We start from the raw sequence: 24,467 nt of genomic DNA on the forward strand, positions 1-24,467 counted from the left end.
CATGTAGAGCTCTTTGAAACTGACATTTGGACCTTCAACCCGTTGAACCCCAGTGAAGTCCACTATATGGAGAAACATCCTGGAATGTTTTCCTTCATTTCTTTCCCACTGAAGAAAGAAACATCTTGGATGAACTTGAGGAGAGTAAATTATCATTCTGAAGTGAACTAATCCTTTAATGGGAGAAAAAAAAACACTGTTGGAACATATTTTTGTCTTTAAAATCTACAAGCAAAACTGATTTTTTTCTCCAGTGCAGCAAGGAAACAAACTCACAGCTGTTTTATTTCCTCAGGACAGCCGAAGGGCAAATATCAGCGCAGATGCGCATCTCAGATCGTGTGGAGGTTCTTTCAGGAGGAACATAAATACACAAACTCAGAGCGTCCAAAGCAAACAGGCGCGAGACGGACTCCAGCTGGACGAGGGAATCATTCACACACTCTCTAAGAGCGGCGATGGACACACATGGATCTGATCAGACTCCTTCACGAGCCGAACCTGCTTGAACTCGTTCAGGGGCGTTTCCTTCTGCTTTCAGAATGATGTTTATTGAGCGCAGCTCGAGCGTTTGTCTCAATGTGACTCGGGACGGGTCCCGCATCAGTCCTTATCAGACGCCGCTGGAAGATTGTCACCTTTACGACTTCTTCAAACTCTGCGCTTCCCCTTCAGACGCCAGCTATAATTAGCAGCTCTCTAAAGGCCGATGAAGGTCATCTTCAGGGGTTTTCCGAGTGTCAGATCAGCTGAAGATGAAACTGAAAGTCCTCCATCTGGTGGATCCCAGACGCTATTTGCATTAAACATAATTAAAGGCCTTATTTATAGGCCTTAAACACACACACACACACACACACATGAGGTCAGAGGGGAACTTGTGCTGATGACGTCATCACCAATTAAAGCACATTAAATATTCAGTGTTCAGATTCTATTAGAATAATATTATCTTTACTGTCATTAATCTACAGCTGCTATTAAACATGAGCAATACTCATAATATCTATATATAATTTTAGTTTTAGTGTTTAGTTTGTTTGTCATTTGCATTATTTATTTATTTATAAAAATGTCTATTATTCATTTGGATTTCATTTTAAGTTTAGTCAAATTGAACTATATTAAAAATGAGAAATGCAACTAGATTAAACAAAATACTTAATTTTATTTTATTTTAAGTAACATTTATTTTAGTTAACTACAAACAGTAAAACTGATGTCATTATTATTATGATCATTTAATTAGAATTAACTCTTTAAATATTTAATAATGCAAATGATTTGATTAATGTGAGCTCTGATTGGCTCAAGAATGATAATTATATCAGATTTAATTAATAAATTAAATGTTAGTAATCAAAAAGCATGTGTAATTAACTGAAAACGAGAAACGTATACAATTTAACAACAGTTTATTAAATAAATACACATTTATTTTTCCCAAATTCCGTGTTTTCCACTTTTATTTTTCTGGGTCAGATTTTAACAATAATAAAAAGTCAAAAACTACATTGATTACTAATCGTTTTACAATTTGTCCAGAAATTCAGTGTTGTGCTCTTTAATATTTCTGGATTTATGATTTAATACAAATGCATTATCAGAAATGGTGGTTACATAACTACATCAGATGATGTCATTCTGTTCATTCTCCGTTTTGTCGTCTGCCGCTTTAAATGCAGGACGGATTGTGATTGGCCGTCAGTGTTTGTACGGTTCATCAGTCCAGCGATCTCGTTCCTCATTAATGCTTCTGTTCTCGTCCTCGCCGTGAACGACGCCTCAGCGATCCAGGTCACATGGAGACGCCCGGAACAAACAAACACATTACGCAACGCGCCAATTACTTCTGGGAAACGCAATTAGTGTAATGAGCGCTTACATAAGGGCCGCTTTTCTGAGAAGCGAAAGCGACTCTGCGCGGAGGAGAGGAGAGGAGGGCAAACGCCGAGAACATGAATGAATGAATCCCGGCGGAAGACTCCTCGATCCCAGCGGACGAGCAGGAAAGTCCCGGCTGAGAGAATGACATCCAGCTCACGGTCACAGCTGGAATCCACCCAGAATCACCGGCGCGCACACAAAACCCCCTCGCCCCGCGGTCACACCCACACGCTCGTTTGTTTCCATCACAATAAGGGAAGTCGCCGGGATAATGACACGGGTACTTTCCGCACACACATCTGAGGCTCAGAGTCAGGTGGGCGTGTGATGTGTGAACGCACCTGTCGCCACGCCCAACAGAGCTTCACCTGTGCAAACACGCGCACAATAACACAGAGGCACGGCGGGTTTTGTAGTAAAGTTTATGGAGTTAAAATGCTTACGGTACATGGAGAAAGAGAGAGAGAGAGAGAGAGAGAGCACGAGATGAGTAACGCTATTTACACCAATCACAGAGTCCTAATGGTTCCAGTCCATCAGCTCTACTTAAAACTATAAATTAAGTAGAAGTCAACACAAACATCGCTCTCGCTGCTTCGCTCTACAGCACAAACTCACTCAATGTTTCTCTACACAGCACAACTTCCTCTTCCAGTGGTGATCCGCTGAGGCTTCACTGCGATTGGTCGGCCGCGGGGCTGGCCGCCGCCCCCTCGTCATTGCTGCTGTCCACTTCCTGCTCCATGGCGGCCTCCTCGTCCAGACGCTGGCTGGTGTAGTCGCTGATCTCCAGGAAGCCGCTGGGCTCCACCACCACATTCGACTGGCTGGAGTCGGGCATGATGGAGTACTGCGGGATCACCTGACCGGAAACACAAGCGCACGCGTCACGCCGAAGCGCTGGAATCTGAACTCCACACACACACACGTCTTAAAACATCACATCCTGCAGCTTTAATCCTGATGAACTGAACCGAGTATAACTGAAAGACCTCATTTTAAACATTTAATAGTTTTAAAAATTAAACGAAAATAAAAGTGTATTTTTTGAAGCCAATTTTTCTGTAAAATTACTCGGTTCATGCCATTAATACAATATTTTAAAAAGTTTTTTCTACACTAATTTGGAGATTCAATGCAATAATTATGTATTACAATTCGGCCTGTCAAACGATTCAAAATTTTAATCTAATTAAACACATGACATGGCGATTAATTAACCAAATTAATTGCAAATTACCCCCAAGAGATCATGTGTTATTACAATATAAAGTTATATTTAAACTTTAATTATAGACATTCAACATTACAGCTGTCAATGTCAACATTTTTTATTTAATTTAAGTGACCTTAAAACAATCTTCACACAACAGGAAGGAAATATACAGAAACTGAATAAAGTTGTCAAACACTTTACAGTCCTCACTGCAGTAATTATAAATTAAATATAGATTAATCCTTATTAAAGCTACAGTTTTCTCTGTTGTTCTTTGATTAATAGTAATGACAGCAGCTGGTTTATTAGGCTGCTGTCACTTTAAGAGCTGCCGCTGTCGAACGTGACGCGCGTCTCATTTCCTCACAACTCTTTAAGTTCATTTGAGACATTATTTAACTTATTAAAGATGAGGATACTCGACGAAATGGCCCTTTTGTCATAATTCTGTGTGTTACTGTTCGTTTAAGCGCGAAAGACAACTGATATATGCGTCACATGACACGACATTCACAGACAGCACGTTCTCGTTTGGATGATTTAAAAGCATCTGTGTGAATAAGAGCGTGATCATATAATGTAGCGCTAGTCAAACTACGACGGAAAAAACAAATGTTGTGTTAATTGCGTTAAATATTTTTAATGCATTAAACTGAAAAATTAAATACATGCGTTAACACTAATTCTGACAGCACTACTAATATATATATATATATATTAGGGCTGCAGCGATTAATCGCGATCAATCGTTTGCAAAATAAAAGTCTGAGTTTACTTAATATATATGTGTGTGTTCTGTGTATAATAATTATGTATATAAATACACACATACAGGTATAAAGTGTAGAAATATATGCATGTATTATAAATATATATATTTATATATATATTTTATATTACATATAAACAAATATTTTATATATAAATATAACATTTTTCTTAAATATATACATGAATGTGTGTGTATTTATATATACATAATTATTATACATAGAACACACACATATATATTAAGTAAACTCAGACTTTTATTTTGCAAACGATTATATTTGCAAACGATATATATATATATATATATATATATAAAATATGAAAAAAACATTTATGTTAGATGTGATTAATCGATTTACAGCCATAAATAAAATTCCAAATAAGAAACTAAAACTGTTTTAATGAGTCAGTCATTCATTTGATTCATTCAAACAGCTGATTCATTCAGGAATGAAGTAAATGGCTCTCTTTGTGAATGAGTCATTGAATCATGGATTCACCCAATTAATTAGTTGATTCATTCAGAAACACTGCTGTGTTGTTTGCTCTGCCTTTATAGGTAATATTTTAATTGGCAAAATTGAGCAAAAACAGACAATAATGTGTTTAAAAATAACACAATATTAACTTTATTATAAATAATCAGTGTCACATTTGCACTGCTGCCCATTAGCTTAAAGGCTAAATCATTCCGAATTAACTCCGGAATGATTGTGTGAGTGTGTGTTGAGGAGGAAGAGCGCGCCGCACCTGTATGATGTCCAGCTCTTTGCTCTTGACGCGGCTGAAGGCCCCGTGCGCCAGCGTCTGTTTGGAGCTGCTGATGAGCGAGGAGGCGGGCGGGGCTTTGGTCAGCGGGCCGCAGTCGCTGGACGAGTCCACCACCATGGGCTCGGCGCCGGGGTCGATCTCCGCCTCCATCATGGAGATCTTCAGGATGTCGGAGACGGACGGTTTCTCCGCCGCAGGAGCGCTGGAGCTGGACTCCGGCTGGAGCTTGACGGACGCCTCGCCGCTGCTGGACACGGGCGGACACTGGTGATGGCTGCCGAACGTGATCTTGGTGACGGTGGCGCCCTGCGTTATGATTGGCTGCTGCACCTGAGACGCACACAGAGAGAACCAGAACTATAACGTAAAGTTAATCAAACAATCATTCTGACGGACAGAACTGAGAAGCCCAACAGCACAGAGGAACGAGGAGTCACTTTCAGAACGATTGATGAACCATTAAAACACTGACAGCCAATCAGAAACCATCCTGCTGTAGACAACTTTTAATAAATTGTTGTTAAATTGTTTAGGTTTCTCAATTTCAATTAATTAGACATGCTTTTGATTATTAACATTTAATTTAACCAGTAAATCAGAGTCCAGAAAACCTAAAATGAAAAAAAGAAAAAAAAAAAACAACAGAAAAATTGAAATGGAAAATAAATAAATAATAAAAATAACAACAACATTAACAGACAAATTTAAATTATTAAAAAGGAATCTAGAAAAATTAAAATGGAAAAAGCTAAATACAAAAAAAGCAGAATTTGAAAAAATGTTTTAAATAAATTAAATAAAATGAGAATAAATAAAATGATTTCACAGGACTGTAAAAATAAGATTTTGATAAACCTTTCTCGTTAAAATGTTTCTTGCTTTAAATTAAATAGACATGCTTTTTGATTATTAAAATTTAATTTAACCATAAAAATCAGTCCAGAAAAATTAAAATGCAAAAAAGGATAAAATATAAAACCATAATTTGAGAATAAAATAGTTTCATAGAGCCGTAAAAATTATATATTTTTTTTGTTAAACTTTTAATAAATTGTTAAATTGTACGAGATTATCATTTTCAATGAATTAGATATGCTTTTTGACTAAAAAACATTCAATTTAACCATAAAAAAAAGAGAGCAGAATTTGAAAAATAAATAAATAAATAAATAAATAAATAAATGGCATTTGGAAAGGTTTTTATTTGAAGTAAATATTTTGGCTCAAAGGGGTTCAGCAGATGAGAAACATTAGCCAAACTCTTGACCACACGCACCTGACCGCTGCAGCCGGCCGTCTTCCCGGAGCCCACGGGGTGATGCGCCTGCAGCGGCGGCGGCTGCGACAGCTGCGTGTGTGTGTTGGGCCGGTTGTGTGAGGTGGGCGCCTGCTGCAGACGGGGCAGCTGCGGTGTGTGCGGAGGGTTGGAGGAGGCGGGCGGCGCCGCGGGCGGAGGGCCAGCAGAGGGCGACGCGGACGCTCTCTGTACGGAGGGTCTGGCCGACACCGACACCGGCTCCGCTCTCTTAGAGGAAGTGGGCATCTCGGACGGGCCGGCTGCAGGCTTGCTGAGGTGCTGCTGGGAGGAGCGGTAGAACAGACCCGTCTGAGGGTCCAAAGTGTCGCCCTCGAACTCGCCCTCCTCCACCAGCATCTGCTCCTGCAGCGGCTTCCCCTCCACCTGCACACACACACACACACACACACACACACACACACACACACACACACACACACACACACACACACACACACACACACGTGTCAGTTCAGTCCATCTGACAGCAGGATCTGCTCCAGACAGTGTAATGCTCGATTATGGCAAGAATCATAATCACGATTAGTCTTTTTAAATGTTTATTACACAAATAAAATCAAAACTACTGATAGAAACTACAAAACATTAATTTCTATACACAGTTCATTAAATACACCACATTATTCTAATACTGTCACTTTAAGAGCTACTGATGTGTGTTTGTGTTGTGTTTAAGAGAACATTCACCATTTTAATGTGTTTTTGTGTGTATATGACTGTTATATTTCACACATGCATCACATTAATCTAATAACACTACTGCTGCAGCCTGCGCTCGCAACGTCAAGGTCATGGGTTCGATTCCCAGGGAATGCATAAAGATGTCAAATACAGTCCCAGTGACACAAACACATGTTGACTCAGAGTCATGTGACTGCGGTTGTGACCTGTTGTGCGGCGGCTCCAGGCGCGGCGGTGCTGCTCTTGGCTGTAGGCGGCGCCGCTGGTGGCGGACAGGAAGTGGACTGATTCTGGCTGCTGGACGCAGTGACCTCTCCTCCAATCACAGCTTTACACACTTTACCTGAAACTGCTGGACAACAAGTGTGTAAAATCAAATTAACAATACTTTAATAGCTGTAACGTGATTCGTGCTTCTCCATCTCCAAATTTAAGACCTCTTAAATGATCATTAAAGTGCCGCATTATGCTATTTTAAAGGTTCCTACTTTAGTTTTGGCAACAGGTTTTACACTCATTCAAGATCAAAAACAGGTTAATTTTCTCATAATATCCACTGCAGCATCAGCTCTTTCCTCAGTGTCTGAAACGCTTCAATCAAGGATTCGGTCTCTCTAAACTCCGCCTTTCTGAGAGCTGCTCTGCTCTGATTGGTCAGAAACCAAACGCTCATTATCATATCTGAATCTCAGTTTCACCGTATCAATCTCATCACAGTGGATTTGATTTGGCAGCAGAAAACAGCGTCTTCTCGACACGAACGACACGAACCAAACTCTTCCAGTCAACTACAGTGATTGAGGGCGGGGCAAAGAGACGCTGTTCAGCCAATCAAGACCAGAGGCGGGCATTATGCAAATTAGGTACACTATTATATAGGTTCAGCAGGAAGTGAGACTGAACTACTGACGACTCGTTTCAGCAGTTCAGAATCACTTCTTTTTTTATCTGCACTTTGACCTTTGAAACTCTGAAGACCTTTTACATTCACAAACAGCTGACAGGAAATGTCTGAAAAAGCATAATAGGGCACTTTAAGACTTTTTATGACCTTAAATTCAAACAAACTGAATTTAAGACTTATTTTTAAGGACCCAGATCAGAGATGTGGACACTTTAGAGGATTAGTTTACTTTAAAATTCAAATGTCCTGATAATTTACTCTCCTCCATGTCATCCAAGATGTTCATGTCTTTCTTTCTTCAGTGGAAAAGAAATGAAGGAAAACATTCCAGGATTTTTCTCCATATAGTGGACTTCACTGGGGTTCAACGGGTCCAAATGTCAGTTTCAGTGCAGCTTCAAAGAGCTCTACATGATCCCAGACGAGGAATAAGAGTCTCATCTGGAGAAACCATCTTCAACCCGTTGAACCCCAGTGAAGTCCACTATATGGAGAAAAATCCTGGAATGTTTTCCTTCATTTCTTTTCCACTGAAGAAAGAAAGACATGAACATCTTGGATGACGGAGGAGAGTAAATTATCAGGAAATATTAATTCTGAAGTGAACTAATGCTTTGAATGACTTTCTGATCTGAGCTAGGGGTCAGATGATGATGATGTTACCGATAGGGATGTATTCAGTGACCGTGTCCGTCTCTCCGGCGGTCTGACCCGACGGCTCCGGCGACTGTCTCCTCTCCGCGGCCGCTGGAATCGGCACTGCCATCTGACTCAGGTCAATGGTGTGCTGTCGTGGTTTGGCGTCGCTCTTCTCCTTCACTGTAATGTGACACACACACACACACACAGGTTAACACAGCAGGGCGGTGACAGAAAACACACACAGGTCACATGGGTCAGACACGCACCGCTGGTCTGCTGCAGCTCCAGCAGTGCTTTGATGGTGGATGTGGCCGACTGAGACTCTCCTGTCACGTCCTGGTAAATGATGGTGGGACTCGCTTCCACTGAAACTTCCTGCTCGGTCCAGTCCTGCCCTCTGGAGGTGATGACGTGTACGACCGGCTGAGAGTCTGGATCAGAGAGAACATTCTTAACGACAGATAATTACTTCCATATTATGACATTAAAGGGTTAGTTCACCCAAAAATGAAAATAATGTCATTAATTACTCTCCCTCATGTCGTTCCACACCCGTAAGACCTTCATTCATCTTCAGAACACAAATTAAGATATTTTTGATGAAATCCTGCATAGCCAGCAATGACATTTCCTCTCTCCAGATCCATTAATGTACTAAAAACATATTTAAATCAGTTCATGTGAGTACAGTGGTTCAATATTAATATTATAAAGCCACGAGAATATTTTTGGTGTGCCAAAAAAAGCAAAATAACGACTTATATAGTGATGGCCGATTTCAAAACACTGCTTCAGGAAGCTTCGGAGCGTTATGAATCTTTTGTGTCGAATCATGATTCAGATCACGTGTCAAACTGCTGAAATCACGTGACTTTGGCGCTCTGAACCGCTGATTCGACACGCTGATTCATAACGCTCCGAAGCTTCCTGAAGCAGTGTTTTGAAATCGGCCATCACTATAGAAGTCGTTATTTTGTTTTTTTGGCGCACCAAAAATATTCTCGTGGCTTTATAATATTAATATTGAACCACTGTACTCACATGAACTGATTTAAATATGTTTTTAGTACATTAATGGATCTTGAGAGAGGAAATGTCATTGCTGGCTATGCAGGATTTCATCAAAAATATCTTAATTTGTGTTCCGAAGATGAATGAAGGTCTTACGGGTGTGGAATGACATGAGGGAGAGTAATTAATGACAGAAATTTAATTTTTGGGTGAACTAACGCTTTAAACTTTAAAAAATGACTGAATCGTTTGTGTTCACACTGGAGCCCATCGGCACATGTGATGTCGTGTTTGCTGACCGTGAGTGCTGTCGGACGGCACCGGGCTGCCCTCCGTAAACGAGGCCGAGTCGTCCTTGAGCGCCCCCTCCTGAGCGGAGCCGGCGGCGGATTCAGCGCTGCGAGAGACCTGCTGCAGCGTCTCGCTGACCAGCTGACGGGCCTGTTCGCTCACCACCGCCGTCTGAAACGCCATGGGCTTGGGCTTGATCAGCACCTGTGACACAAACACAGACGGTGTAAGAGATCGGGCGCGATGTGGCGCTCAGAAATCGATGAGAAGCGCTGCCTATCGCTGACCTGTGTTTTCCCCTGCTGTCCGTAGACGATCTTAGTGGGGATGATCTTGGTGGCGGAGGTCGGCTGGACGCCGGCGCCGAGGCTCTTGGGCTGCGTCACGATCATTTTGGTGATGGGCCGCGAGGCGGTGATGATGGCGGGCTTGGCTCCGGACACCGCCTGCAGGCTCTTCTCTCCCTGAAACACACACAGCATCGTCAGCGGCGCATCATCACCCCCACGCGTCACGTGAGGGTCATGTGACCTCACCCCTGCGTTCAGCAGCGTCGTGACCACGTTCTTCCCCGGCAGACCCTGGATGGTGGTTCCTTTGCCGGTGGTTTTCTGCACCACGATCACATTGGGTTTAGACGTCATGGGGATGGTGGTGATCTTAGTGGTGGTTCCTGACGGCAAACATCAGAACGACACGTAAATAAATATACATCAGCATCACAGAGGCAGTGTCAGGTTCGGCTCCTCTTACCCGACACCATGTTGCTGGTGATGATCTTCCCTCCCAGCGTGGCGAGAGACTTGGGCACGACCGTGATGATGCTGCCGCTCGTGGTCTTGACGTACGTGGCTCCGGCGGGGGAAGTGGCCACGCGAGCGCCGATGCCGGGGCTGACGGACGGCCGTGTGTACGTGGCCTGAGTGCCTGTAAAACACGAGTCGAGCGGTCAGTGATGCGCGGCTCGAACGGACCGTCCCGAGGCCTGACGGCGGCGGCGTACCTGTGGGATTGGACACCAGTTTGGTGGTCATGATGGCTCCGTTGCTGCTGACCACCATGATGGGGGCGGAGCTACTGCTGGGCAGCGCGGCACCGGAGGGCTTGGGTAAGATCTTACTGGGCTGCATCTGCTGCGTGATGATCTTCACACCTGCACACACGTGACATGCTCGTTACTGCGAATACAACTAAAGTTTAGCAGCCCTGCACTGTCACATGGTCTCACCGGACTCCTGTTTGATCTGAATGGTGGGTTTGGCCCCGGGGGCGGCGCCGGCGCTCTGAGAGGAGATGGACGCCTGCAGGGCTTTAGGAGACGCGGACTGAACCGCCGACTGCTGCTGCGCTTTGGGAATCTGCAGGATCTGAGACGGAGAGCCGACCAGAGCCTTCGGTGACGGCAGACGGGTGGAGGCCACCTTCACTGCGGTGGACGACCCACCTGACCACAACACACATGTGAAAAACCAACATACACACCAGTTTCAGTCACAGTCTTTTGAATAAAACGCCATTTAGTTTTAGTCATCGTAAATTGTTTTAGTTTTAGTCGACTAAATTGTAATGCATTAAGCATTTCTCTAACAATACACTGATATAAATACATCTGATATTCCCCAAACGGTTTATGTTCACACAACTGTACTTTGTTCACCAAAGCGGACGGTTTTTGACCGTTCAAGTGCAAAAAGACACGAAAGAGCAAAATTCAGGGATTGACACACTTATCATTGAGGTACTATTATAGTTTTCGTTTAAATTTTTTAATTAGATTTGATTTTTGATTTGTAATTGTAATTTTAGTTTTAAAAGTTTTAGTAATTTTTTGTTTGTCTTTTAGTTTTTGCTTTTAAATGTTTAAGTTTTTATTTCTGTTTGTTTTAATACCTCAGGTTAAGCTAAAGCTTAGAAACTAGATGAAATAAAATAAGTTTAAATTTTTTATAAATTTATTTTTTATTTAATTTAACGTTTATTTCAATTAATGAAGATTTCTTTGGTTTTAGGTTTAGTTAACTATAATAACCCTTAATAATAATAATGTGTCAAATAATGCTCTTAGTCTTTCCTTCCTGTGACAGAAAATACAGTAGTTTACTATGAATTAAATAGAAATTAAAGTAAATACAAAAATAACAATAATGACCAGGAAAAAATAATAATTATAAACCATCCAGAAATACACTGCGACTCTTATTCTGAAATGTCTATCATGAGGGTGATAAATATGCATTCTTACAACCGTCTAAAACATACTACCATACAAACATTGTGTAGTAAACATCATAATTCATCAACATTAGCTTATAAAGCAATCGCTTGGCATAAATGTGCGCTATTCATTAATTGCGCAGCAGTGTGGTGCGCGAGCCTGTAGAGGGCGCAACAGTGCAGATTATAGCCGCGGTTAGATCAGCACGTTACACGACAGCAGTCCTGACTGGATATCTTCCCAAATCCTCCCTCTCTTTCCTTTTCGTCTCGTTTTTATTCGTTGACGAAAATTAGAGTAGATTTCAGTCATAGTTTTAGTCAATCAAAACGCATTTTTATTTAGTCATCGTCTCATTTTTGTCCGTGAAAAAATGTCGTCGACGAAACACACACACACACACACACACACTGACCCTGTGCGATGGTTGACATCACCACTGACGGGGTGGAGGACACCACGGTCGTCACGGCGACAGGACTGGGCCCCGGGGCCGCGCTGGATATCACCATGGTCTGTTTCTGATTGGACGCCGTGAGCGCCGCGCTCGACACCAGCTTCGACACGGCCGCGTAGTTGTGAGACTTGGACAAGATGTTTGGCACGAAGTTGGAGCTGGGAGACGTGGTGACGATTATCACCTGCAGCACACACACACACAGTCAGAAATATAAACATCTTAACGACAGTTTCCAGCGCAGGATTGTGGGAAGACGGCTGACCTTCTGCGTGGTGGTGTTGGTGGTCTGGGTGGAGGGTTTGGTGAAGGTGATCTTCACCGGAGACATGTGCGGCGGGAGCGAGTTGGCGATGCTCTGCATCAGGTTGCTCATCTTCGGGCTGCCACTCACAGGGACCGTGATGGTTTTGGAAATGGTGGGCGTGGCCACTTTAGGCACCTCCTTCAGCAGAACGGGGGAGGAGCTTGAAGAGTTGGTCCTCCGTCTCTTACGAGGTTTCTCGTCCTCATCGGAGCAGCTCACGCCTGAGAAAGAGCGAGAACGAGAAGTAACACACTGTGTTTTCTGTGAGTGTGTGTGTGTGTGTGTGAGTGAGTGTGAGACATACTCTTGACGTAGACCGTACTCCCGCTGGGCAGCACCACCACATTGGAGGCGGGACTGGCGGGTCGAGGGGATTTGACGGCCGCTGCTGCGCTGCTGCTGGGAGCGGAGGCGCTGGGGGGGGTGGAGCTCGTGCTGGTGTATGAGTAACACACAACCACTGCAACACACACACACACACACACAGATTGTTAAGTACAGTCATTAACAGAATGAATTATGCAAACTTCATCAAATATGAAAAGTAAACATGTAAAGCAGCTCTAAAAGTGTCAATATTTAGATCAGTTCAATGTCGATTGATGTTGCCAAATTCATCAATTATGAAACTTCTACAATTTAAGATGTTTACAGTAATATTGGCCTTTGAATTGTAACAGCAGTATTGACACGGTCAGGCGCTTCACCTTCTTTGTTGGCGGTTTCGGCGGGCAGCAGCATCGAGGCGTTCTGGTGCGCTGTAGCATTAGCCACTGCATTAGCCGTCACCGTGAAGGCCGTCTGAGGAACCAGTCTGGGCATGAGAGGAACCAGCCGACGGCCCTCGATCGACCACTCAGACGAGCTGTTCGGCCCCGACATGCTGCGCAAACACAGCAACACAACAACACTGTCAGAGCTAAACACGAGGGATGAAACGGTTACAATAAATAAAAGTTCATATTTTCATTAGGGATGCACTTATCGGCCCATCGTTCAAACAGCTGATGATCAGGGCCGATTAACACACTAACAGTTAAAACAAGCTCTGTTTGACCTTCTGAAACAAAGTTCAAGGGTTGCCAGGTCTGCGGTTTTCCCCTAAACAATAATCCAATAATCACAAAGATCTGTGTGTTTTATTACTTCTGATAAGAAACAAAGTCTCAGCTTTCAAATTCTGTTCATTTTAACATGAAATTCAATCAATAAACGCCGTTTTGAAGCTCTTAAATGAGACGTGACAGATCGCACCTCAGGTCAGGCGGCAGCGAGTCTTTTCTTCCGCTTTAACCCTTTAAGGCTTTTTAAAAGAGTTTTTTTTCTGAGCGACACACACAAAAGTAAAGCTCCAAAACTGAAGCAAGGAGAGTCAAAAAGTACACTTTAAATTTTTAGAAAATATAAATTACATTTGGACATTTTCATGATGAGAAACTGCTGATAAAAGACAAAAATAAATATTTTTTTTTAATAATTTTTCTTTTTTTTAATTTGACATGGAATAACTCAGGAAGGCAATAAGATCGGATAAAAATTCATTTTTGGTGATGCTCTCCTACATGTGCGCTGCATCTGGTTCAGATTTTGTGGTGATAGCATAAACTTTAAAAGTTTAATAAAGTGTTATTCATTTTTTCACAGCCAGGTGGCGCTCATGGGCGGTGAACTCCGGTTTAGAGGCACTTCTCAGCACTCGTTAGGAGTTTTTCAAAATGATTTGTGATATTGCTGAACTACATCAGATGATAGAAATATGAGCAAAAATCTGTATGGGAGCATTTTTTTTATGCGTTCTAACGTTCTTCATCAGTCAGTCATGTGTCCTGCATCATGCTCGTAATGTAAGAGGACGTACAGGTCTGCGCTGCGTTAGTAATATTTTTAACATTATTTCCCATAATTAAACCATACATCTAACATATTAAAACAGGGCATTGTGCTTTACTGATATTTATTATGAATTTCTTAAACTTCAGTGACATCTCTTGAAGAGCTAAAGTGTCGCTCGAGCGATCAAGAATATTCCAGTTCAAATGAGATTTGCTTTCTTGCATCAGAGACGTGAGGAAGCACGAATGAGAACCGCAGAGACTCACTGATAGGCGATGGTGTTCAGACGCTCATCATTGACGGCTCTGCGCACCTCGGCTCGATGGCGCTCTGTGGAGATACTGAAGGACCAAACACACACACACATCATCATCATCATCATCATCATCAGTCAGAGCAAAACTAATCACAGTTATACGTACATCCTGCTTACATATTCTCACATAAAGCTCATATATACACTGACAGAGAATCTGGCTGATGGTTTATCATCTCTGAATGTAAACGATCCCATCCTATCGGCTGGTTGTTGAAAAGTGGGCGTTGCATAAAACAAAATGGAGGCAAATCTGAACATGAGCTTGGGGGCGGGGATTAAACAAACCTAATGATTGGATAAGACCAGCACACATCATCATGTTATGCTTCTTCTGGTTATTTACACCTATAGACACAGGAAATGACTCGCTTCTGCATTTCAAACAGACAGGTGAACTGCAGCGGTGTGTGTGGAGAATGTGAATGACCTCAGCACTCGAGTCAGTTCTCCCAGCAGCTCCTTCTTGTCTTTAGTGAGATCTCCTTGAGCTCGCAGAGCGCTGATCACGCCGGCGTACGCCTCGAGCTCTGAAACACAGGACAAACGTGAGCGACCGCACCGCAGCGTTAGATTCACACGCGGAGCTTCAGCGAGTCTCACCCAGTTTACGCAGGATCCGTTTGCATTCATCTCTGCTGAGGTCGAGCAGCGTGGGCCAAACCACCGGCATGCTGCCCGCCAACGGCTTCTCCTGCTGAATCATCAACTGCACACACACACACACACACCATTAATCAGCACTCAGCTAGAGCCCTATGAGTCTACTGACGCAGAAAACATGAAATCCAGCTGTAAAAATTACATTTACACAAACGTCACAGAATCTGGCTGTGTTTGGCTGAATAAATCAGACGCTGGTATGGACCAGAGTGTGTCAATCTGAACTCAGTTTGATCTACTACACACTCACACGTGTGACGCTCACAATATATTACTACTCTACAGTCCAACGTACTTCTCAAAGTAATGACAATAACAAAATTATTAAAACTTAAAGGAATAATCTGAATTTTCCTTCTGTTTTCATTTTAACAATAAACCTGTTGTGCAGCATTTTGTTTGCAAAAAATAAAGTGTGCAACTGATTTAATTTTTAAAGATTAAAAAATGTTTTACTTTTTATGCCTTTGTTTGAGTACCACCATTTTTGATAATAAATTGATATTATTAAATCATACATCCAGAAAAATTAAAACAGAATTTCTGAAATAAATAAATACATAGGTCCTAATATTGTGGGAAAAAAATAATAAATTAAGTAGCATGAATTGAGTTGATTAGACATGCTTTCTGACTAATTAACATTGAATTAAACTATTGAAATGGAATCTAGAAAAATTATAACAGAAAACAAGGAATTTGTGAAAAAATAAAACATTTCATAGGGCCCTAAAAATTTATTTTTGGTTAAACTTTTAATAAATAAAAGGTAAAAAGTTCCATGATTTAAATTATTTAGAAAGACTTTTTGATTTCTGACATTTAATTACAATTAAATTGGAGTTCAGAAATATTCAAACAGACAAACAACAACAACAACAACAAAAAGACAAAACAGAATTTGTGTGGGGGGGGGGGGGGGACTGAATTTGGGAAAAAAATAAATGGAATGTTATTTTAAAAAATAATAAAATCAAATGGAATTAGGGAAAAAAGTGAAATGTAATGGGGGGGGATTTGGGAAAAATGAAACAGAGATCATAGGGTCTATACGACAGATGACGAGAACAAACGCTGCTGGATCTGCTCAATATGAAGCACATCCTCACCTCTGACAGACTCTGAACGCTCTCTGGATCTCTAAGAGCTGAAGATCTTCAAGATAACCTGCAGAAACATCATCATCATCATCACCATTCATGATCCACATCAGGACCTGCACTACTTCCTTACTGACACTGACTTTTCTTATTGCACATTGTTCTGTCTTATTCCTATGGTGTGTGTATTATTGTGAATTCTCTCAATTTATAAATTATTGTCCTGTGTATTCTTTTAGTTTAATTCTTTTTTCTTTTAAAATAAACCCTAATTTTCAAATCTCCTCGGACAATTTATGAAAACTACTATGAAAATAAGATTCAAAACACGCAACACGCATTTGACGTCACAACCGTATATTAGCATATGCCCCGCCCACAGCAGAGCCCGTTCGGCCGCTCGCCCCGCCCCATCCACAAGAAAATAACAGTTTCTGGTGCTTAGATTCGCTTCAGTTCATTCTGACAGCTTAAATGACCCCCGATCAGCTGAGATCACGGTGTTATTCTGCTCTGATGTGAAGATCATCTGATCTGAGATCAGTGTTTATTCTGACATAATGCATTCGAACCTATAAAATAATCGCGATAAACGCTCAGTTTGATAACGTCAATCCGGGCTATTTCAGCAGAAAGCAGAATAACAGACATGTTTATCAGAGAACAGATGTGTTTAATAAATACTAACGGTTCAGAAATGCTGTTTTTCTGTCAGTGTGCAGAGAGTTAGCTTTAGCCGTTAGCCTCTCTGGAGTTTCTCTCCGCAAACACTAAACGCGGTCTGGAGCCGCTGCCCGCGCGGATCAATCGAGAGTCCGTGTGAAGCACAGCTGACCACCAGCACACACACCAGCGTGTCACTCCTCCTGCCCGCCGTGCGCTCATCTCTGCACTTACCTTCAGTTCAGCACAGTCCTTCAGCTCCGCCATGTTTATCCGACGCCAAACACTCGAGCTGCCCGCGGGAAAAGCCAAAAACACCGTCAGAATCTAGATCAAAAACAGCGAAAAATAAACAACCGAAAGCGGTCTGTACATCATGAGAATTGCTAATATAGTTTATCGCGAATTTAATTAATTTAATTCACCACAGATTAAACATTTGGAGGCGATCAGGCACTATGTTGGGCAGCTCTCATAAGATGCGCGCCGTCATTGTTGACATTCTTTTGTGAGCTGGAGACGCGCGTTCATGCCATGGTACATGCGCAGTCGCGCGCGTTTTGCGTTTATTCATTTTTTTTAATTTATAGGTAAATAAAGCGTATAATATTTATATGTAAAGATGTGTAATATCGTTTAGTTCTTCATTCGTTATTTCCCCTCATTGACGCATTTGGCGCCAATAAAACATTAAAACTGAAAAATTCCCGCCAACATAAAAACAAATGTCTTAATTTACACTAAATACACATCAGATTTGATGCACATATTATTCCACATCAGCACAAATTATACTCCATACCAGTTTATTGAATTTAAACAGAAACGTTTCATTTGTTTCAGTATTAATATTTCAATAACATGACAATCACTAACACTCGACAGGTGATGATCAATAACCTTCACATCTATATGACGATCATAAATATCATAAAATCATCCGAGGACGTGAACGAAGGTTCTCAGAAACGCCTCGACACGCGTCACTCTTTAATGGTTAAAATGTGACGACAGGCAAAAAACACAAATATATACAAAGCTTAAATTATCATATAGAAGCACAAGAACATTATTTTCTCAGAAACACAGGATTAAACACCATATTAAATACCATATGCACATTAACAAACTACAGTGCAAAAAAAACAAAACAAGTGGATTTCCACAGATGTGCATAATTCTCCCCAGATCATCAACACAAGAATCCTCTCCCTTTATTCCTCTAAGAGAATCACCTGAAATCAACTTCATATTTCTTTGATCGACATACTGACACTTTGATTATTTGTTTATTAGCTTGTTTCCACCACAGAGTAACAAAATAAAACAGGTAATTGTGACTTTTTATCTTACAATTCTGACTTTTTCCTCACAATTTTCAGAATATATACTCAATTACAAAAAAGTCAAGATTGCAAGAAACTCAATTATGAAAAAAGTCAGAATTGTGCGATATAAGCTCAAAACTGTGAGAAATAAAGTCAGAATTGAGCAATATAACTTGAAATTACAAAAAAGAATTACAAAATATAAACTTGAAATAGCGAGAAATAAAGTCAGAATTGTGCGATAACTCAAAATTGCGAGAATAACCCGTGTGCGATATAACCCGTAATTACGAAAAAGTCAGAATTATGCAATATAAACTCAAAATTGCGAGAAAAAGTCATAATTATGCAATATAACTTGAAATTACAAAAAAAGTCAGAATTATGCAATAAAAACTCGAAATTGCGAGAAATAAAGTCAGAATTGTGCGATGACTCAAAATTGCGAGAAAAAGTCAGAATTGTGCGATATAACCCGTAATTATGAAAGTCAGAATTATGCAATATAACTTGAAATTACAAAAAAGTCAGAATTGTGCGATATAACTCGTAATTGCAAAAAAAGTCAGAATTATGCGATATAAAGTCAGAATTGTGCGATATAACTCGTAATTGCAAAAAGTCAGAATTATGCGATATAAACTCGTAATTACGAAAAAAGTCAGAATTATGCGATGTAAACTCAAAATTGTAGAATTATGCAATATAACTTGAAATTACGAAAAGTCATAATTATGTGATATAAAAATTCAAAATTGGGAGAAAGAATTATGCGATATAACTCATAATTACAAAAAAGACAGAATTATGCGATATAAACTCAAAATTGCAAGAAAGACAGAATTATGCAATATAACTCATAATTACAAAAAAGACAGAATTATGCGATATAAACTCAAAATTGCAAGAAAAAGACAGAATTATGCAATATAACTCATAATTACGAAAGAATTATGCGATATAAACTCGAAATTGCGAGAAAAAGTCAGAATTATGCAATATAACTTGAATTTACGAAAAGTCAGAATTATGCGATATAACTCATAATTACGAAAGACAGAATTATGCGATATAAACTCGAAATTGCAAGAAAAAGTCAGAATTATGCAATATAACTCATAATTACGAAAGACAGAATTATGCGATATAAACTCGAAATTGCAAGAAAAAGACAGAATTATGCAATATAACTCATAATTACGAAAGACAGAATTATGCGATATAAACTCAAACTTGCGAGAAAAAGTCAGAATTATGCAATATAACTTGAATTTACGAAAAGTCAGAATTATGCGATATAAACTCGAAATTGTGAGAAATAAAGTCAGAATTGTGCGATAAAAAGTCGCAGTTATCTTTTTTATTTTGTTATTCCGAGTTGGAAACAAGCTTCCATAGTTTCTAGTCTGACCGTAAAGGAGAGATTTGTCTGGTAAGTTGCTCTCAGTTTCACTGAAGCGATCAATCAAACAGGTTTCAGCCCGAACCGTTTCTCACTGCGCAGCGTTCAGCCGTTAGAATCAGCGTCGGTGATCAGTGTGGAAGACCACAGAACCTCTAAAGACGAATGAACTTCTGGGCCTGACTCGCCCCGATCTCCGCCACGTACAGATCCGCGTTCTTCAGGTCCAGATCCACCAGGTGCGGTTTGATGTCTTCAGCCAGCTGAATGGTGCCGATCACCTGACACTGCCCGATGATGCCGACGGGCGGAGCCTCCAGCAGCGTGATCTGATTGGTGTTTAACTGGGCCACCACCATGTACTTCTGGTCCGGAGTGAATCTACGGGTCATAAACACATTCTCCAGTACGACCTTCAGAAGTCTGACCTCTCCAGTACTTCGCATTCATTTACACTAATTTAAGTTGAATACTGTACCAATTTAAAGTGTTATTTGGAAAATATTTAGTATCTATTTAATTTCTACTCACTTCTCACTTTTTACTCACTTTTATTTATGTAAATCAAATTTTCATTGTTTACTTATAATCAAAAGTTTTAATATTTATATATTTTAAACGTTTTTGTACACTCATTTTAATTTAGTTTTTTTTAACATTTTATTGTTAACTTATTTTAATCTAATTTTAATTATTTATTTAAACATTTTTATTGTGTACTTGTTTATTTTAAACATTTTATTCTTTATTTATAATTTTAAACTAATTTGTAAATTTCATTTAAAACATTTTAATTATTTACTTATTTTAATCGAATTTTTTATATTTATTTATCTAAACATTTTTTTTGTTTAGTTATTTCCATGAATATAATTTGCAATATTTATTTATTTGAAACATTTTTGTTCACTTATTTTAATCTAATATTTATTTATTTTAATCAGTTTATTGTTTACTTATTTTAATCCAATTTTAATATTTAAACTTTTACTTATTATTTTAAAAAAAAATTATATTTTAAAAATTTGTTTTGTTTACTTTTTTATATAAATTTAATATTTAATAATTATTTATTTAAACATTTTTATTTTTGACTTATTTTTAACTATCTTTTATATGTATTTATCTATTTTAAACAATTATTTACTATTTTAATTTAATTTTTAATAATTATTTAAACATTTTTTGTTTAATTTCAATGATTATGTAAATGTATTTATTCTATTCTTATAATTTTAACATTTATTTATTTAAACATCTTGTATTCTTTACTTATTATTTTAAACTAATTTTTACTTTTATATTTATTTTATTTTTTATTTCTATTTCTATTTTACTTTACTTTTATGTTATTTTAAACAGTATTACTTGCTATTTTATTTTAATCTAATTTTTAAAAAAGTTTATTTAAACATTTTCATTGTTTACTTGTTTATTTTAATCTAATTTTAATATTTATTTTAAACATGTTTATTTTTTAGTTACTGATCTAATCTAATCTATATGAATCTAATTTGTATTATTTATTTTAATATATTAATTTAATTATTCATTTATTGTAATCTGGTCTGCGGTACCTGACGGAGTACGGCGCGTCGTCTTTGAAGCAGCTGCCCCACGACCCCAGCCAGTCGCCCGTCACCGAGTTAAACACCTGGATGCGCTTGTTTCCTCGGTCTGCGACCCACACCTGAACCACAGACACAATACAGGAAGACAGAACGCAACATGACCGCTGTCAAACAGAATCTGAAAGACAAACATTTGCAGAAGAGCAGGAAGAACACAAACCCTCTGATAGTTGTCGACCGCCACACTGTGAGGGATGTAGAACTGAGCCAGACCTTGACCTTTCTCTCCGTGCATCCACAGCACCTGCAGATCTGACACACACACACACACACACACCTGTCACTCACATGACATCCACCAATAGCAAACCACAACCATCCAATCGACTCCCCACAGACAAAATCAAGGCCCGCCCCACATTTGCTCTTGTTTGCAAAGCACCTCTGGAGAGCTTAATCAGACGGTTGTTCATGCCGCCGTCTCCGTCCACGATGTAGATTTCTCCAGAACTATGGATGAATATTTCCGCCGGCTGGTCGAACTGCAGCGGACTGAGAGAAGATCCGGCCTTCCCGGGCGATCCCAGCACCTGCAGCAGCTTCCCGGACGGAGAATACTGCTTGACGGTGTGTCCGTACGGCCCTGAAACACAAGACGCCATGACTCGACCGTACCGAACCACACACACATTTGAAGAGGAACACACACCCACCGGTCCCAACATCCGTGATCCACACTGACGGATCCCCCGACACGTTGGCCAGGAACATCCCATGAGGCATCTCCAGAGTGCTGGTGTTCCAGGCCTGCAGGAAATCCCCATCCGTGCTGAACACCAAGACTTTCGGGATGTTCTCGCCTCTCTGCAGGAGAAACACGTGAAGAGCTCGTCTACAACAATACTGATATTCTGAGCTTTTCCTCTGTAAATCCATTCATTTCCCTATTATTGAAACAGTCTGTACTGTGAAAAGTGCTTTATAAGTGAAGATGAAGAAATTAAGACAATTTCAAGTTATAAACTCGTAATTGCAAGTTTGCATCTTAAGTTTTTGACTTTTTTCCATGGAATAAAAAAAATAAAAAAAAGGTAATAGCAACTTTTTCATCTCTATTATAACTGAAACTAAAACCATATAAAATAAATAAAAAACCATAACAAAAAACAACAAAATTCATATTTCAAAAAGACATTCAATTATTTTTATTAATATATATATATATATATACACACACACACACACACATATATATAAATTCATAAAAATAATATTAAAAAAAGACAAAAACTCCCTAAAACTTAATAAATAAAAATGTCAAAAACACACAATCAAATTACTAAAAATTTTACAGAAATTAAAATGGAAAATATAAACATGAAATCTAATTTAAAAAATAATAATATCTCAATTACTTTTTTCCTTGCAATTCTTTTTTTTGTTTTGTTTCCACCACAGAAAGAAAAATTACAAAAGGTAATAGCAACTTTTTCATCTAATGAGGGTCATTCTTATAACTAAAACCATAACAAAATACAAAAAATTTCATATTTCAAAAAGACATTAAATTATTTTTATTATATATATATATATATATATATATATATATATATATATATATATATATATATATATATATATATATATATATATATATATATATATATATATATATATATATATATATACACACACATATATATATATATATAAATTAATAAAAAATAATAATAAAAAAAATAGACAAAAACTCCCTAAAACTTAATAAATAAAAATGTCAAAATATATATACACACACACACATTATATACGTTTCAGTCGTGTCTATAGAGGTGTGCTCCTCACTCACCTGCGCCACGTACACGAGCCCCTGCAGGTGATTGACAGCTGCGGCGAACACCTGACCGCTGAACAGCTCCGGATTTTTCGGCCACGAAACGTCCAACTTGTAGAGCGCGCGCCCGGAAACCCTGAAGTCCGCGTGAGATCGCGACGCGACGCTCGTCTGAAACACGTCAAACCAAAAACACCATCAGTTTATCTGTTCTACTTACAAAAAAGCACCAGCTACAGTTCTAGCATAAATATACCATAGTAACACACTGTGGTATTTCAGACTCACGTGAGAGCCGATGGCGCCACACATGAACATGATGAAGAGGAGCACTGCCATGGCAACAGCAATTAAACAGCAGTAATTACGCCTTCTCATAGAGATCAATGTTGATCGATCATCACGAGTCCAGCTGCTCTTCCTGTTTTCATCACATGACGACGAGTCTAATCTCTAATCTCATTGGTTCACACTGACAGCGGCGCGGTGACGTCACGTGCGATCGTGCATTTTTTTCTTTTTTATGTGGTTCATATAGTCTGATACAGTGAGATTATGGAGGAAAAAACCCCAGCTCAAATTCAACTTTCTGCAGATGCTGATATTAATATGGACAAAAAGTGATGAAATTCTGATGCTTGTGATGTAAATCAATGAGATCTTTATAACAGTATAGCAGATACTAGCATAAAATACATACAAATATCAATATCTGCCAATAATGTCTTAGTAAGATGATATTTAAATGATGTTCAAAGCTCTGTAGTTTTAAAACATAAAATGCAAATAGAAATTTGCAGCTTTATAGGGTTAATAAGCAAATTCAGTGTCTCCTGGTGGGTCAAATGTTATTTAACTATCATTAAGATTATATTATAGTGTTTATTCATATTTTAAATCAGTTTTCATTTTTATATTTTCAGTTTTAGTAATTTAGTTGTGCGATTGTCATTTTTAGAATCTTTCTTTTATATGTCTATATAGTGTTTCTTAACTTTTAGTTTTAGTTACTTAGTACATTAACACTTTCCTCGCCATTAACAAGTTTTTCCAGCAATCCGTTTTCCCTGTTATACAGTAGGGGGCGCTATTACGCATCTTCTGAAAGACTCTACAGATCAAAACACAGACACGAAAAAGCAGAAACAAGCGAACGAAGCACTGCTGGTGTAAAATGAGGAAAACTGTATTCTTTACCAGAATAAAATTAATAAATATATAATATTTATATAAAATATAAAAATAGACAAAAAAACTATGACAAAAACAACAAGATTACAACAAGA

At 39.2% G+C, this 24,467-nt stretch overlaps 2 protein-coding genes across 5 annotated transcripts; both read right to left on the reverse strand.

Moving 5' to 3' along the window:
- Positions 1 to 1,871: 1,871 nt before the first annotated feature.
- On the reverse strand, positions 1,872 to 17,533 carry emsy (EMSY transcriptional repressor, BRCA2 interacting). Of its 4 annotated transcripts, XM_067397272.1 has the most exons (22): positions 17,472 to 17,532; positions 17,281 to 17,373; positions 16,393 to 16,450; positions 15,224 to 15,329; positions 15,051 to 15,150; positions 14,571 to 14,645; positions 13,179 to 13,354; positions 12,776 to 12,931; positions 12,430 to 12,692; positions 12,123 to 12,348; positions 10,721 to 10,936; positions 10,496 to 10,645; positions 10,246 to 10,419; positions 10,029 to 10,165; positions 9,780 to 9,956; positions 9,501 to 9,696; positions 8,457 to 8,621; positions 8,212 to 8,367; positions 6,851 to 6,996; positions 5,922 to 6,326; positions 4,625 to 4,975; positions 1,872 to 2,749 (listed from the first exon to the last, which is right to left on the reverse strand). In XM_067397272.1, exons 4-22 carry the CDS (start codon positions 15,324 to 15,326, stop codon positions 2,561 to 2,563), a joined length of 3,561 nt encoding a protein of 1,186 aa, XP_067253373.1. In that variant the 5' UTR covers positions 15,327 to 15,329; positions 16,393 to 16,450; positions 17,281 to 17,373; positions 17,472 to 17,532; the 3' UTR covers positions 1,872 to 2,560. The 4 variants fall into 4 exon arrangements, with proteins under 4 accessions (XP_067253373.1, XP_067253372.1, XP_067253370.1 ...); XM_067397271.1 differs by having other exon boundaries at positions 6,851 to 6,993; positions 9,780 to 10,165; positions 17,472 to 17,533; XM_067397269.1 differs by having other exon boundaries at positions 9,780 to 10,165; positions 17,472 to 17,533.
- Positions 17,534 to 18,613: 1,080 nt separating this feature from the next.
- On the reverse strand, positions 18,614 to 23,636 carry LOC137028470 (NHL repeat-containing protein 3-like). Its single transcript, XM_067397285.1, has 7 exons — positions 23,470 to 23,636; positions 23,197 to 23,352; positions 22,061 to 22,211; positions 21,790 to 21,990; positions 21,568 to 21,659; positions 21,354 to 21,466; positions 18,614 to 20,157 (listed from the first exon to the last, which is right to left on the reverse strand). Exons 1-7 carry the CDS (start codon positions 23,557 to 23,559, stop codon positions 19,932 to 19,934), a joined length of 1,029 nt encoding a protein of 342 aa, XP_067253386.1. The 5' UTR covers positions 23,560 to 23,636; the 3' UTR covers positions 18,614 to 19,931.
- Between the last annotated feature and the right edge of the window lie 831 nt (positions 23,637 to 24,467).

This window comes from Chanodichthys erythropterus, chromosome 10, assembly GCF_024489055.1.
Source record: "Chanodichthys erythropterus isolate Z2021 chromosome 10, ASM2448905v1, whole genome shotgun sequence".
Taxonomy (NCBI): Eukaryota; Metazoa; Chordata; class Actinopteri; order Cypriniformes; family Xenocyprididae; genus Chanodichthys; species Chanodichthys erythropterus.